Source organism: Giraffa tippelskirchi, chromosome 12 (genome assembly GCF_054371585.1).
Source record: "Giraffa tippelskirchi isolate mGirTip1 chromosome 12, T2T-mGirTip1v1.2.pri, whole genome shotgun sequence".
NCBI classification, from domain to species: Eukaryota; Metazoa; Chordata; class Mammalia; order Artiodactyla; family Giraffidae; genus Giraffa; species Giraffa tippelskirchi.
The window spans coordinates 2,854,214-2,869,407 of record NC_137286.1 but is presented as its reverse complement, the minus strand read 5'-3'; the positions used below and the strand labels follow the sequence as shown (position 1 = coordinate 2,869,407).

The following is a 15,194-nucleotide window of genomic DNA, read 5'->3' as shown; positions in this document are numbered from 1 at the left end:
TTCCTTAGTTTCTTAACATGCTAAAATGTATGAAAACAGACTTGGTCAGTAGGTGATCTATACTGACCAGCACCGTGCTATTATAGAACACAGGTTATTGCTGACTCAGATTTTTACGTGTTGTTTATTACCACTTGTTTGAGATCTTATTGCTACCATCATAGTCTGCATGGTCTTTTTATCTGTCTTAAAATGTGAAGCAACAAGCTTGAATGTATTTTCAGCTTTACCAGCCAGTGTTAATAGACTAACAAGATGAGATTATAATCAGTTAACCTAAACTTCTTGTTAAAATGGTTACCAATAGGATGTTATCCTTTCCTTGCCAAGATGTGAGTGCATTTCATTTCCAAAGGTTTTGGTTTTAGAAAGAACATTTTAAAACATAAGCAGCAGTCACACATTTCTAAATGACAGCTTATAGTTTTTGAAGCAGGTTACATGCCATGAAACGTGTGTCATCCCAAAAAAGGGGTATATAAACAAGTTTCATATTGAAGTTTTTATTTTTATAACCTTTTATAAAGATTTAAGGAATTTAAATGGATCCTTATACATGTGCTGAATCATTTTTTTTCTTTCTGTGGCCATATGTTTGTCTACATTGCTAGGGACTGTTAGGGTGAAATCATTCCTCATTCGTATATACACAGCTCACCAGAAGGGAGCACAGGTTATTTTTTTTCCTGTATTCCTCCCAGAAGCTGGGGATGCTTCTTGTCAGAGGTTTATAGATAAAGCTGTATCTGTAAAGGCAGGAAGTGGAGTCCACCGTGAGTTGTTTATTTAGCTAGTGGTCTTTGTCTGTTGACTGTGTTTTAGAATTTGTGGATGGTTATTTTGGTATGGCATGGTATTTGTCTTAGAGTGTTTGGAACCATGTTAAAATATGCTTATTGCTATTCATTTGACATTTTAATGTTTTCAGTTTCTCATTTATCAAATATGTGTACCATGCAGGTGCCCCCTACTGAGACGATTCCTCAGATCAAAAAGGAAAAACATAGTACTCAAGCTAAAAATAGAGCAAAAAGGAAACCTCCAAAAGGAATGTTTCTTTCTCAAGAAGACGTGGAGGCTGTTTCTGCCAATGCCACTGCCGCTACCACGGTGCTGAGACAACTGGACCTGGAGCTGGTGTCGATCAAACGACAGGTGCCGTGCACCCCATCCTGGCGCAGAGCGCCCTGCGCTGCAGTCGCACATTCGCTACTCACTCACTTCACGAGTCTCAGAGGGGTGTTCTGTCTCTAAGGAATTGGACAGAGGATCTTAGGCCTGTTGATTATTTTTTCTCCTAACTTAACCATGAAATTGGAATTTTACATATCCGTATCGATCTAGATACAGATCTCAATGATTTTCATAACATGAACACACCCGCATTGCCTCTGTCTGGTCAAGACCTGGAATGTGGTCTCCGGCACCCCGTTCATCTCCCCTTGGTCCCTGCTCCTATTTTACTTTGAGTTTGGGTTGTCTCCCCTTGTTGACTGTTAACACTGGGTACGGATAGGAACGTGGTTTATGTGCCTCTTGGTGCGTTGTGTGTGTATGCTTGTTGCAGACACCTCTCAGGGTACAATAGCCAGGTTGTTGAGCGTGCACACACGTCTAGCACTAGAGAACTGTCTCCCAGGCTGGTTGTGTCCCTTTGTGTGAGTGTTGGTTGCACCACGGCAGGATTTCCTAATCGTAGCACAGCTGACTTTTTGGGCCAGATAACTCTTTTTGTGGGGAGTTGTTCTGTGTCTTGCGGGACATTTGGCAGCAGCTTTGGCTTCCGCCCACTGGACACCAGCAGACTCTCCCCCCACCGCTCTGTCGTGACCACGTTGTGGAGTTACAGGGCTGGCAGGGGCTTGTCTCATGTCCTCACTTGGAGGCCTGCCTTTCACTCACTCAGTGGTATCTTTTTTTTTCTTAGTATTTGTTTATTTGGCTGCACCAGGTCTTAACCTGTGGCATGCGAATTCTCAGGTGCGGCTGTGGGATCTAGTTCCCTGACCAAGGGTCGAACCTGGGCGCCCTGCATTGGGGGTGCGGAGTCTTAGCCACTGGACTGCCACAGTCCCTCCTAGTAATGTCTTTGATGAACTGAGGCTCTTAGTTTTGAGGTGGTCCAGTTTCTCGTTCTTGCCTTGTGTGGTGGGTGCTCTCGAGTTGTGTTAGGAACCCTTCCTGAGGTCCTGAGGCACTGTGTTACAAGCTTTGTTTTGCCTTTTGCGTTTTGATCTTCAGTTTACCTGGCATGTTTTTCTTTGTTGTTACGTGTGGGATTGCTTTTTTTTTTTCCCACATGAATATCTAGTTTACCAAGCGCTATTCATACCAAGCGCTATTCAAAGACTACCCTCTTCCTGTCAGAAGGCAGTGGGACCTTTGTTTTAAATCTAGTGTCCATCTTGTGTATGGGTCGGGTCTGGAGTTGTGTTTGTCCTTTCTTCACCAGCACTGCATGGTCCTGACGATACACAGATCATAAATGGCGCTTCATGGTAGGGGAGTCTTCCAACGTTGTCATGGATCCCTGCCCTTGTGTTTCCATATAAAACTTAGAATCACCTTCACAATTTCCAGGAAAGTAATTCTACTAGAGTTTTGATTGGGGTGGTGTTGAATCTATAGATCAAGGTAGAGAGTTAAGTCTTCTCACCCATGAGCGTGGTTTGTCCCACACTTCTGTGATCTTGTTTCTCCCAGAGTCTCATAGTTCTTGATGGGAACGCGTCTTCTGTTCCTTTATTAGAGTTGCTCCTACATGCTTGGTACTTGTTTGCTGCTCTTGTAAAGAATTGTGCTTCTGAAATGAATCCTTTCCTGATTATGTGTGCCTCGTGTGGGAAATGACTCATCCTTTTGGTCTGATTTTGCATAGAAGTCAAACTGAAGAGTCAGCCGAGTGGCCCAGTGTTGTCCTTGCCTTAGTCATCTCCCCCACCCCCACCCTGCCTTCAAGGTGAACTGTGGACTGGCAGTTCACGCCACTTGGATGAGATGAGAAGAGCAGGGTGGCCTGCTCTGTGGCCCGTCTGTCCTCTGGTGCAGGACGCGTACAGCCCAGGACCAAGCCAGCCTCGTGGACTCATGGGCTTGGCCATCTGTCCCAGCTGCTGGCAGAGCTGTATTCTAACCTTAGAAGAATCAGTTAATCTTTCTGGGCTTCTTCTCAAACAAGGAGATTCATCCTTGTCTGCCTGATCATACAGGATGCATGAGGACTTGGTATGCTGCGTTTGTGCGGGGAGGGCTCTCTGGTTAGGGCTGGGGCTCCTCTCTGCATTTCATCTCCCTCTCCCGGGGCTTCAGTCCCGCAGCCAGGTGAGTTTCTGATGCTTGCTGTGCAGTATCAACGTGGAAAGGGGATGAGACCCTTTCATACAGAGCTGTTACTGAGTCTCTTGTCTGGTAGATAGAGAGCCTTCAGTTTTCAGAGCCAGGATCAAGAGCAGGAATGTTTTATTTGAAGGTAGCTGCCCAGAGTTGACATTACTAAAGAGCGAATTCTCAGTCTTCAGTTACTGGGAGATGAGGCCAGTTGTTTGCCTTCTGCAGCCTTTATCTTTCCTGCCAGCTGCACTCCCAGACGTCCATGGCAGTCAGTCACACGGTGGGCCTTGTGTTCTGGGTGCCCCCACATCTGGTCGTATGTCAGGGACACACTCATCTGATGGTAACAGAAAGCGTGGCTAACAATGGCTCAAACAGTGAGCTGTTTGTTTGTTTCTTTTTTCTTTTTATAAAATAGCAAGAAATTCCAACAACAGTGGTTGCTGGTTAGGTCCTCTGTTCAGTGCTGTTCTCAGAGGCCCCAGATTCTTTCAGAGTTTCCTGCATCCTTAGCTTTTACAGTTTTCATCTTGCTCGTGGCCTCACGCTGGATGCTGCAGAAGCCATTTCATCACCTTTGTGTCTGCATTCAGGGCAGTAAGAAAGGGGGCGGGGCGGGCAGAGCGAGCTGACCCTTCTGTCCCTTTCAGCAGGAAAAGCTCTTGCCTCCCTAGAACCTCCTAGACGTTCTATGAGCCAGGGCTCTGCAGCCCAGCTCCTCCCAGCTCCAAGGAGATCCTCAGTCGCTGTCAAAGATACAAGTGAGACGGGGACTGGGGACGGTGTCAGGTTAGCCAACAGACACTGCCTGTTGCATCAGGACTTGCTGGGTGGAAGGAATGAAAAGGTCTGACATCAGAGAAGAATCACTGAATACCCAGTAAAGCAGGAAAAAGAAAGTTGTGTTCAGCCAGGAGCCCTTGGTAAGACCTCAAGCCAGGTGGACTGCTTTGTTTGGTTCTTTTTTCCATGCTGGTTACTTTCTTATCCTGTGTCTTACCAGCTTGTTGCCACTCTGGCTTCCTTTCCAGTTGGCATAATTCTGTCAACTAACCCCTATTCTTACACTGATAGTAAACACAAATGATTAGAAGCAGGCCTGTAAGTAAATGAGAATATTGAGCTAACTTTTAGTTCAGAACTTGTGGATATTTTACCTTGTAGCCACTCATTTAATGTCTATGCTTTTTTATCCACTGATTTTAGAAAATGCATGTGTTACTTAAACAGATTGGTCTCCTTGGAAGATGCATGTCACTTAACCCCAGTGCAATATAGATGGATAGATAGATCTCAAGCACTCTCTCAGCTTTGTATCATATATTATAAACAGCCAGCTAGAATGAATAGGGTAACTGGAGTGCCTGAGGAGGGGGAAACATGGGGTGTTTTAGACCCCTGACTTGAGAATTTGCTCATTGCATGTTGGAAGTTCCTAGGCCTCATTTTCAGAACTCAGGGAGCATAATCTGAGTGCCCTGCAGTATTTTGTGGGTTGTTGGTAACTGCAAGGTCTGAGAAGAATCTAAGATTGTGCTCTTTATTGTCAGAGAGTGTTCTATTAACTAATGCTGGTCTGAGAGCTTGGAATCACTTACTCTGGGTAAGTTTCAGGTATTTTCTTCTGATGTATACCTTTTCAAAATAAACTAACGCCAATTTCAGTAAAGCGCGGTCCTGGTTTATGGTTTTTACTGTGGAGTAAATTCTGTGCATGTTTCCAACATTTTTCTTTTCAGCTGTTTTGTGTTCCGATGCGGCGTGGGTATCAAAAGATTTGGAGTGGGCTGCATGTCTGGTAGACTTTTAGGCGCTCACTAAAGGCAGATGGGCGGTTCTGGTCCTTAGGAGTGCTGGTCTTATTTACTTGCCTGCTGGTCCCATAGCATCAAAAAATCTTTCCTGTACCCCTCCCCCCCTGCCCGATGCCTTTAAACCTTTGAAAAGTAAAACACAGGAGGAAAGGTTCTGTGAAACTGGAAATCAATGAAATGTAAGTAGTTGAAAGTGGGATTTTTGAAAATTGTGTAAGTATGAAAAGTTTTAGAGAGACAAGTATTAGAAGTGCCCATATGACAGTATCTCCACTCATCTCCCGCCTCTTTCCTGGCTCTGAGAGTGCTGCTTTTCTTCATTTGCCTAGGGCACTTTCTGCTCACAAAATGTTTTTGGTGTTTCCCTTGGGAAAAGGAACCTGTTTCTCTGCTTGCTTTCTTATTTGCTCAAGTGATATTCAAGAATGAAAGTGCTAGGGCCAGAGTTCCCCGGGTGCTTGGCACAGAAAGTCCTCTCTGCCTAGAGTGGAGCGAGAAGGGCCCCATCTGTGAACCAGCTTGCTCAGGAGTCTGAGCAGAATTAAGGAGCAGCCCTGGATTGATGGAATGGTTTGTCCTGTTGTGTCTTTCTTTTGAATAGGCAAGCTCAGTGAAAGATTAGGTCCACTGAATCAAAGCAAGAATGTGGAAAAGATAATTTGTGAGAAAATGAAGAAGTTACAGTTGCTCAAAATTAGGCTCGTGGAAAAATAGCATTTTTTTTCCTTCCCTATTAAAGAAGTCTGAAAGGTGGGTTCTGCCCTCACTGTGCCTGCTGTGTTCCTTCAGCTCCATTCTGTGTGGTGGGGGCCCAGGCGCTGTGTTTGGTGTCAGACTCAGACTGTGCCTCTGCTGCCCAGGTGGGCACCTGTTAACCAGCTGTTGGGTTAGGATTGTGTGTGCAAGAACCTCCTTACCACCATCCCTTCCTTGTTTGTTCCTTGTCTGTTGCCCTCAGCAAGTTAATTAAAACATCTATTAATAGTTAGCTGCTCTCAAAGGATGTGATATGGACCTTGTATTTGTATAGACCAGGAACTTCTTTCCTCTTGGTTTTTTGTCTCTCTTAACTTCCGTAGTTTTGTTTTCTTTTCATACCTTTATCAAAGTCTTTCGTTTTTAAAATGAGAATCTTGTTTCTCTTAGATTCAGAATATTAAACAGACGAATAGTGCTCTAAAAGAAAAACTTGATGGTGGAATAGAACCATACCGACTTCCAGAGGTAAGATTATGTAAATATCATCTTTGAAGTCACACCTGAGTTTATGTGTTTAAGAATTTACTCTTTGTGTCTCCAGTACACATCTCCTAGAAGGAGAGGTATAGACATCATTTATTATAACCCTAGTTGATGTTAACGTTCTGATATAAGATTGATTAATCTTCATAAGGGCATGCCCGTGCCTAAATGTAGTATGCTAACAGGACTCATTTGGATGTCCAGGTCATTCAGAAATGCAACGCCCGCTGGACCACGGAAGAGCAGCTGCTTGCCGTACAAGGTAGGAAGCTTGTACTTACAAACAAGAAGCTTGTACTTAGAAACTTAGAAGCTTTGCTTATAAACAGAGAGCTTAGGCAGAGCAGTCGCCTCAGGAGGGAGTTGTGCCCCAGCCTGCTCCCAGCACATTGTTCACCTTTAACAGACTCCTGTGAGCTTACATCCTTCTAGCGGACGTCATATTAGCTGAATTTCTGCGTTCCCTTTGGGCTTTGCTTTTTTCCTTTCCCGTGTCTCACAAGATGTAAAAATTAATCTGGAAGTCTCTGTGTCTAAAGGCATGTTTCATTTTAGCAGCTGCTTGTTGGGTTCTGAGTAGTCAGAAAGGACAGACTGAGGGTTAGGGCTGTAAGGTTGGAGGTGTTCTAGTCCTGGGACCCTGGAAAGGCCAGTGTTGAATGTCCACAGCACAGGATAGCTGCTGGGTGACCATGTGGGGTGGTGAGAAGGTGCAGGCAGGCCCTACACGACAGGCCACGCGGAGTGCGTGACCGCTCTCGCGCGTGGACTGCCACGCTGCTCTTCCCACTGGTTTCTACGCTAAGATAGTGTCTGCTGTTAGGAGCCCCCGTTCTGCCTTATCTGGATCAGGGGTGAGTCTCAAGTGTGTGTGTGAGTGTGTGTTTTATTATTTTTCTCTTGTGTTGAAAATGATGCTTTTTTCCACCCTTAGCCATCAGGAAGTACGGCCGAGACTTCCAGGCCATCTCAGATGTGATTGGGAACAAATCAGTGGTGCAAGTGAAAAACTTTTTTGTAAATTATCGACGCCGCTTCAACATAGATGAAGTTTTACAAGAATGGGAGGCAGAGCACGGGAAAGAAGAGAATGGTCCCAGTAACCAGAAACCTGTCAAGTCCCCAGACAGCTCCATCAAGCTGCCTGAGGAGGACGACGAGGTAAGCCTGAAGCAGCTGGTCTCTGCAGGATTCATGCTCGACCTCCAGTTACTTTCTTCACTGATGACCTTTTCTAGCTGTAGAAATAGATTCAGGCTTCAGCTGTGTCAGTAACGACTCTTAACCCGTAAATGCTGTAATATATGTTGACTTTAGTCACTTCTTGGTCACTGTGTACGTTATTCACGTTTTAATTCCTGGACAAATTCCTAAGTCCACCCTACTTTCTCTAGCCATAGAATATTTCACATTACCAGTATTTCCTTAAATACAGTAGCCACTTGGCCCTAAAACGGTAAGTTAGAAGTGCCTTGAGGATAGGTAGAGTGCAGTCGTGTGAACTGTATGTCATCCCCTGTGAGGTGTGTGAGCTCACAGGGGTGACTGCAGGCTCCTGATGTGTCCTGGACTCAGTTCAGGAAGCATTGAGAACATGAGGATTACTGGGGAAGGGCCATTAGAACTTGGGGAATGAAAGCTTTCTTCCAAGTCTGTTTTCTGACTTAAGGCTCATGAAGCAGAAATGATAGGAAGCTCAGATCTCTTTCCTCTTCAGATTTCATCATAGCCAGCCCCAGCAGAGTTAGCATCAAAAATGTGATCGCCGACTGAGGACCCAGAGTCATCATTTTCTTAGACCTGATCCGTTGATTGGCTTAATCTGTCAGCTGACGTTTCTTCCTGTCTTGCTAGCCCAGAAGGTCTGTCCTTCCTTTTCTTTAGTCCCTTTCTTCTTATGCTTCTTAAGGCACCAGGCCTCCTGCTTTGCCACCCTGGTTTTCCAGTCTCTGTATGTTAGCCTGCAGAAGGAAATTAATCTGTAAGGATCAGCTGCTTTTCTGTGTCCACCAAGGGCCTAAGGGAACTGGCTAATTGTCTGTCTGATCAGTGCTCAGAACTTAGTGTGCTTGTAATTTCTCCATTCCTGTGGAGTCCAGCAGCTCAGAAAGATGTCTGCTGGTGTCCGGCCTGCCCACGGGTCTTACATGTTTATGCAGTGCAGACAGATTTGAGAAGTTTGTGGCCGTCTGTCAGCTATGGGCTTTCTTCCTTTGGAGCTGAGGAGGGAGAGTAGCCCACGAGGGTTGAGCGTGTGAGACTCAGGGTTTCTCTGGAGAGGGGCGGGCACAGATGGAGTCCGGGGAGGTGTCAGAAAGGCGTGGAATGACACTGAAGGTGACTGGTTTGGAGGTAAATATTCTCACTTAAAAGTGTAGAGCGATTGAGTGCTGTCCTGTTCGTGGGCAGGCTGGGCTGGGTGAGTGTGAGTCAAGGAACCACTTGTACTGCCAGCACTAGAGACTGTGCACACGACTGCAAGTATTTTCTGGTAGCAAAATCTAAATAGTCTAATAAAATTAGTATGCTTCTGAAACTACCTCTTCTGACAGGTGTAGATGCCTCAAGGCCCTTTCTCAAATTGGCACATAGATGCAGTGGGTGGGGGTGGCTGGCAGAGCCATGCTCTCAGGGCGCCCTCCTCACAAGGCTCATGCACGCACAGGTTGGGGGCCTCCAAGTTCTGCAGCCAGGCTCCGGGAGCAAAGAGTCACAGGGCAAAACAGAAGTAACTTCAAGTCCTTCCTACCTTGTTTGGGGAAGATTTTGATGATAAAGTGATGAGTAAATTAGTGCTCACATTAGAATTCTCCAGGCCGGAATACTGGAGTGGGTAGCCTTTCCCTTCTCTAGGGATCTTCCCAACCCAGGGACAGAACCCAGGTCTCCCTCATTGCAGGTGGATACTTTACCAGCTGAGCCACAAGGGAGGCCCAAGAATACTGGAGTGAGTAGAGAATTAGAAAGGCCTGTGAAGTTTATAAGACGATCCTAGGATCTTTACATTGTGGCTGTCTGCTGAACAGGGTGGGTGCCACACATCCTGCCAGTGGCTGCTGGGACTCCCAGCAGTGCGCCTGCAGGCTCTGTGCGGGGGTCCCTCTTAACCCTGTGAGGTGGACCGCAGGGTTGGGTGCCTTCTGCTGACGAGGACACTGATAACTCACCCCAGACACACGGCTGGGAGGGCAGAGCTGGGCCTGGAGCTCCAGGCACGTGGCCGTGGAGGCCTACCCACCTGCCCACACGGCCTGGCGCAGCCTCTGCCTCCACGCCCTGGCCTTGGAGCCGTGGGGCTGGACAGGGTAGGGGGGCTGCCCCAGACCAGAGTCAGCAGCGCGTTCTGGTGACCTGTCTTTGCTTCTCTGTTTCCTCCTCGCTCAGGCTGCTTCTGTTCTTGACGTCAGATACGCGTCTGCCTCCTGAGACACTCTGGTGGCTTGAGCGCTTGGTGTGGACGCCTGCATTTTCCAGGATTCAGGTACCTCCAGACTTCACCCAGCCATCCGCATCACAGCTCTGTGGACAAGCAGCTATTACCAAAAAGGCACACACTCGCAGTCCTGGGCTCCACCTGCCTTAATTCTCCGCTCGTCCGACGTGCGGGGCCGCTTCCCCGAGAGCGCTCCGTGTCTCTCGCTCCGCCTCCGTGCGGGGACCCTGTGGCCTGCACGCTCCTGCGACGCCGGGGCCCGCCACCCCCACGGAGCCCCGGCCCACCTACGGCAGCTCTTCCCTGTTGGCGGCTTCGGAACAAGGAGTCACTCGGAGGTGCAACTCTGTTCCTGCATGGCCTGCAGTCCCTACTTTGTGCATAATGTAATTTTCAGAGAAACTGTGACCCGTTGGCCTTCTGGGAAGTTTCCTTTGTTCTTTTCTGAGGCATCCACCTAAGTGATACCATGCTTCTTCGGAAATCATCGCATATTGGCAGACTGCGTCATAACCTTTATCGTGCCAAACAGCTTGATACAACTCCCCTTTCCCTCAATGTAGGTATAATTATGGTTTATAAATTCACTTGGCTTAAACCTCTCCCCTCTCCCTGCCCGCGTGGTAGAAAGCTCATTCTCTGCACTGTCCTTGGACACTGTAGCTTAAAGGGATCGTGGACCCCAGCACTCGCTGCCTTCAGCTTAGTCACCCCGGGACGGGCGCCGCCCTGTCTTCTCCTTACCCTGCCCGCCCCCAGCTCCAAGAGTGTCCATACACTGTACCTGGTGCTTGTACATTGGGAATTGGTGCCTTCTCCTTTTGGCAACCATGTTTTCAACCCTCTTTTCTGTTCCAGTGTCTTATTTCTTCTTTAAAGTTGACTGCTTGCCAAAGATGACGTCACTGAGATGAGACGGGGAGGCCTTGCTGCAGGTGCTTGACTGAGCAGATGCTCGGTGTCACGTGGGGCAGTAATGAAGGGTGAGGCTCGCTGGTGACGGTTTTCTCAAAGCTCCGTGCTCCTTGGGCGCCGTCCTCTTGGTACGCCTGGCCTCTTGCCCCTCTCTCCACGCGGCCTCTCATCTGTCACATGCTGGCATGACCATGCAAGCACCACCCCCCCAATGTTACAGAACAGGCAGGGACGTGCTCCGTCACTGGTTCTAGTGAGGCCAGGTGGGAAGAAACCATCTGCAAAGGGGTATGTGATGCCTTTTGGTTGGGCTGGGGACAAGTACAGATATTTAACAGATGTTCTAAAACTTTCAGAATCACTTTTATTCTCTTGCCAAACCATGGGCCTGTGGAGGGGCCGAGGGTAGACTGCGCCGTGCATCCTGGTGTGCCCCATTCCCTGTCCCATGGTCGGTTCAGTCTGCACTAAATATGTGGAAGGAGCTTTTTTGTTGTTGGTTTTTGCATCAATGAAGTATTTTTTGTGCTTTCAATACCAAAAAGAAAAAAATTCCAGATGCTTTAAGGCATAAACAGAATTCTTCAGAATTTGAAATATGCAATTAAAATTTGTTGTTTTGACTCCCACGCACCTTGCTTTTTTTTTTGCTTTTTTTTTTTCTTAAGTCAGCTGATCTTCTCTTTAGGAAGAGGGTCAGCAAGACACCTAGAATGTTTGGAATTGTACTTCTTTTTTGAAATCTGGAGAAAGGTTATCAGAAGGGAAGTGAGACGGGACGTTCCTGGTGCCCATCACCTGTCCCTGCACGCAGTGTCTGCTGGTCACGTAAGGGCTGGTGAGGAAGAGCTTCCAAGGAGCCAGGCATCCCTGCCGCTCTTGCAAGGCGGGCAGCACAGTAACAGTGGTCACTGTGCACGGTCCGTCTTGTTTTTGTCATGAGCGTGCTGCCTAATTGGAACATGGCAGGAAAAAACGGGCGAGAGGTGGCAGGAGTTCTGCACATTGCTGAAAGGGGACAGTAGGCCTGAAGGAGCTCCCGCTGCGCCTGGCCTCTTCTCCAGACCTCCTTCCTTGTTAGAGAAGCCGTGGCACCTCGCTGCAGCGGTCTCTCTGCCAGTCGTGCTTCCTCTCTTCACCCCCAGGCTCTTTCCCTCAAGAGTCGATCCCGCTTGGCAGTGCTTCAGGGTTGGTGCTGGTCTGTGCTGCGCGGCAGGCACACCGGCAGTGCCAGGCCCATCTGTGCTCAGACGTCCCCTGACCTGGCTCCTGGCAGCAGGTGGTCTCCAGTCCCGAAGAGTCACGGTGCTGGTGTACTTTGCCATCATGGCCACTGAGTTTTGGCTTTCTCGCCAAGGGAAAAGGGGTGTGTTGTTTTTATTTGCTAGAAGGAAAAAAGATAGTTGTCTTTGCCTGACTGCCTTTGTTGTAGTTTCATGCATAAGATAGCACTGTGTTTTAAACTGTTTCATTACACTGTCTTTGCAATGATGTTGTAAATGCAAGAAATCACTTCCCTTTAGAAGCGAAGTGGTTTGGTCTTATTTATGGGACGACCCTTTTTAACATACCAAGACTTGGGTGTCAGCAGGTTGTGTTTGGATGTGTAAGGGTCCATGATGACAGCTGCTTCAGATGCAGCGTTCACTTAAGCTTTGTCTCTTAAAAATTATCAATGTGAATGTCATAATTATATATATTTTTTGTGGAAAATTTCTCCTAAGTATAAGTTATTGTGCAAAATATAGTACCATTGAAGCAAATGATAGTTTACCTTTTAGTTTAGAAATCCTGAAAGATATAAATTGTATTGCATATGCATTAAAAGTTTGTTTTATTTAATTTTATGTAGATGTGTAAAGTGTTAGGTAAACATTTTTTCACTTACTCATTTGAACACCTTGTTACTTGAATATTGTTTTGACTGGTCTGAAACAGTGATGGATTCTGTAGGATCGCTCCGTAAGCAGGAAGCAGCCCCGCCGCGCTTGTGCTAAGTGGGGAGCCGTGGGGCAGGCGGCGCCGGAGTCGGCCGGATCCCGAGGTTAGTGTAGACCCCCCGCCTCCCAACGTCGTCTCGGGGCATCCACGCCTACCAGACAGCAGTTCCTCAAGATGGCTTTGGATAGTTTTTAACCTGCCAGATCCTTTGATGGTCGTAAACCTCCGATCAAAAAATGAAAAAGAAAAAGTAGTTGAGTTTGAAAAGCTTACTGTTAACCACACACCACTATAAGTGTGCTCCTTGTCACTTTAATTTCAGCTATGCCCTATTTTTGTCTTTCTGATTATCAGATTGTACTATTGGTATAATTGCATACCAAAAATAAGCCAAATAGTGCATTACACTAACTGGATCCCTGCTTATATGAGCAAAGGTCGGATGGAGCCAGCTCACCCGAGAGCCTCTTGTTTCTTGTCTAGCCTGATCTAAACCAAGTGACCCCGAATTCAAGCTTGTGATATCAAGTGAGACTTTATCTCAAGTTGACTCGAGGTCGTTAGCTAATTTGAATCTAGTGATCTTGTGCAATGCTCAAAACAAATCCTCTTTCTGCCACTCCCCACATCTCTGCAGCTTTTCCTCCTTATAGTGAAGCACAATTGCAGTAACGTTACAGTCCAGCGAAGGAAGGTCAGTACAGCCTATGCATGTTGTATGATAATGAGTGTTTACAGCCCTTCTCCTGAACTCAAGTCTGTACTGGAGCGGATAGTATTCCATTACGTAGACTTACCAACTTTGCTAAGTGCTTTTTAGATTGCTTAAAAATTTTTTCAAGATTTTAAAAGATGTATAAGGTTAAGTTTGCAAATATAATGGAAATGCTGTATATCTTTTGAAGTGATAAAAATCCATGTTGGAATTTTAAAGAAAATACGTTGTAATAATGCTGTTGTAAGTAATATTTTAATGTCTCTTTTTGCCTGTTTTCTATTTCAGCACATTCATTGTGGTGAATGTTTATAGCATTATAATTGCTTAGCCATCGAATGATAACATTTGTTAGTAGAGACCGAAAAATTTATTTGTGAAATTCTGCAGAATTCATTTTTCTATTTCCAATATTTGCTGAAGTTAAATAAAAAATTTCAAGCCATTGATGTAATAAAATACGAAACAAAAGACTGTTCTGACCCTCCAGGCTCCATCAAAGCAGCACCCCACCCTGACTGACACCAAGTGGGTTTTCCCTGCCCCTTGCCCGGGGCCTTTGGGTTTCTGAAAGCGTCCATTCCCAGCACTGAGTGGGAGCACACGGCCAGGGGTGCTTTTGTTTTTAACCGTTAGATCTACTTGAACTACATTTTTTATTTTATAACATATGATGATCTTATGGTTGGAATCAAATCAATGGACATGAATTCATTATGTTTGTGATAGTTGGGAACTTAAATGTATCGGTTTGATGAGAGGAATTTTTTTCCTGTTAGTGGTTTTTCTCTTTTCGGCTCCACTGGGCTTTGACTCATGGCTGCCGGCCTCAGCACAGACTCGGGACTGTGGCAGAGAAGAGGTGAGATGACTGCCTGTGTTGCCTCTGGTCAGCCCAGTGGACACGGCCCAGATCTCAGCGCCTCTCTGAATCACGAGGACTCTGTGAGTGCCCAGTGGCCGTCTCTGTGGTCATTTTTAGCCGGAATGTAGGATTTGGTCAGATAATGCTTGTATAGAAATCAGCCTTGCCTCACACAACAGGTGAAACACATGGGTGGGCTCGCTCTTTGTGGTGACTTCCCTTAGCGAACGGGGTTTGCATGATGCTTTCCACAGGTCCTTGCCTGGCAGACGCGGTCACTGTGCTGAGTGTCCCCGGAGCGTGTGTGCTGTGCTGCCGGGAGGTGGCCCCTGGGAAAGGGGCTCAGAGACATCAGCACATGTCTCTGGAGGCGACTCCGGTCCAGACCCAGAGGGAGCCAGTGCCAAGGCCAGAGCCCGGGCTTTCCTGCAGGAGACAGAGGAGGAGGGAGACCAAGAGGGTGTGCGGGCAGGGACAGAGGAGACCACCGTTGGCTGCTGGGACGGGCCCGGTGAGGGCTGTCTGGGCTTCTGACGAAGTTCCCGCCCCTCACTGCTTCTCTGAGTTCTCCTCCTCCGTGTGTGGCACTGCTGTTTCCGAGCTCATGGAACTAGAAACAACGGTGTCGCCTGCCTCTGACCCCCGCTTGAGGGCCTTCCTCCATTACTACGTCCAGTGACAGCTCAGGCCCCTCCCAGTGTCCTGAGCTGATGCTCTCACTCGGAATTCATCTTGACCCTGACATGCCTCTTTTCCTGCTCGCTCTCCCCCCTCATCTCCCAGCCATAATCAGGGCCCCTTCCTGCTTAAAACGCTCCCTCTGCCTTCCAGAAAAGCTCATTCATTCCAGAAAAGCCCTTCATTCTGTCTTAAGCCACATCACATGCCTACTGCAGGGCCAGTCTCGGTGCTTTTCTCGGCCACGACGCCACACCCCCC

General features: G+C 47.2%; 1 protein-coding gene across 4 annotated transcripts in view; it reads left to right on the top strand.

Annotated features, from left to right (window-relative positions):
- RCOR1 (REST corepressor 1) overlaps positions 1-13,861 on the top strand; it is a 117,741-nt gene extending 103,880 nt beyond the window's left edge. For 2 of the 4 annotated variants that reach the window (XR_014070903.1, XR_014070902.1), the window contains 6 exons: positions 961-1,155; positions 6,291-6,368; positions 6,591-6,648; positions 7,321-7,547; positions 9,771-10,378; positions 10,678-13,861. Coding sequence is in view for 2 of the 4 variants with exons in the window: in XM_081548716.1 (XP_081404842.1) it covers positions 961-1,155; positions 6,291-6,368; positions 6,591-6,648; positions 7,321-7,547; positions 9,771-9,812 (600 nt within the window). In the remaining 2 variants the exon portion in view is untranslated. Of the gene's footprint in view, positions 1-960; positions 1,156-6,290; positions 6,369-6,590; positions 6,649-7,320; positions 7,548-9,770 lie in introns of all 4 variants that reach the window. The other 2 variants (XM_081548716.1, XM_081548715.1) reach the window with 1 other exon arrangement.
- The last annotated feature ends 1,333 nt before the right edge of the window (positions 13,862-15,194 follow it).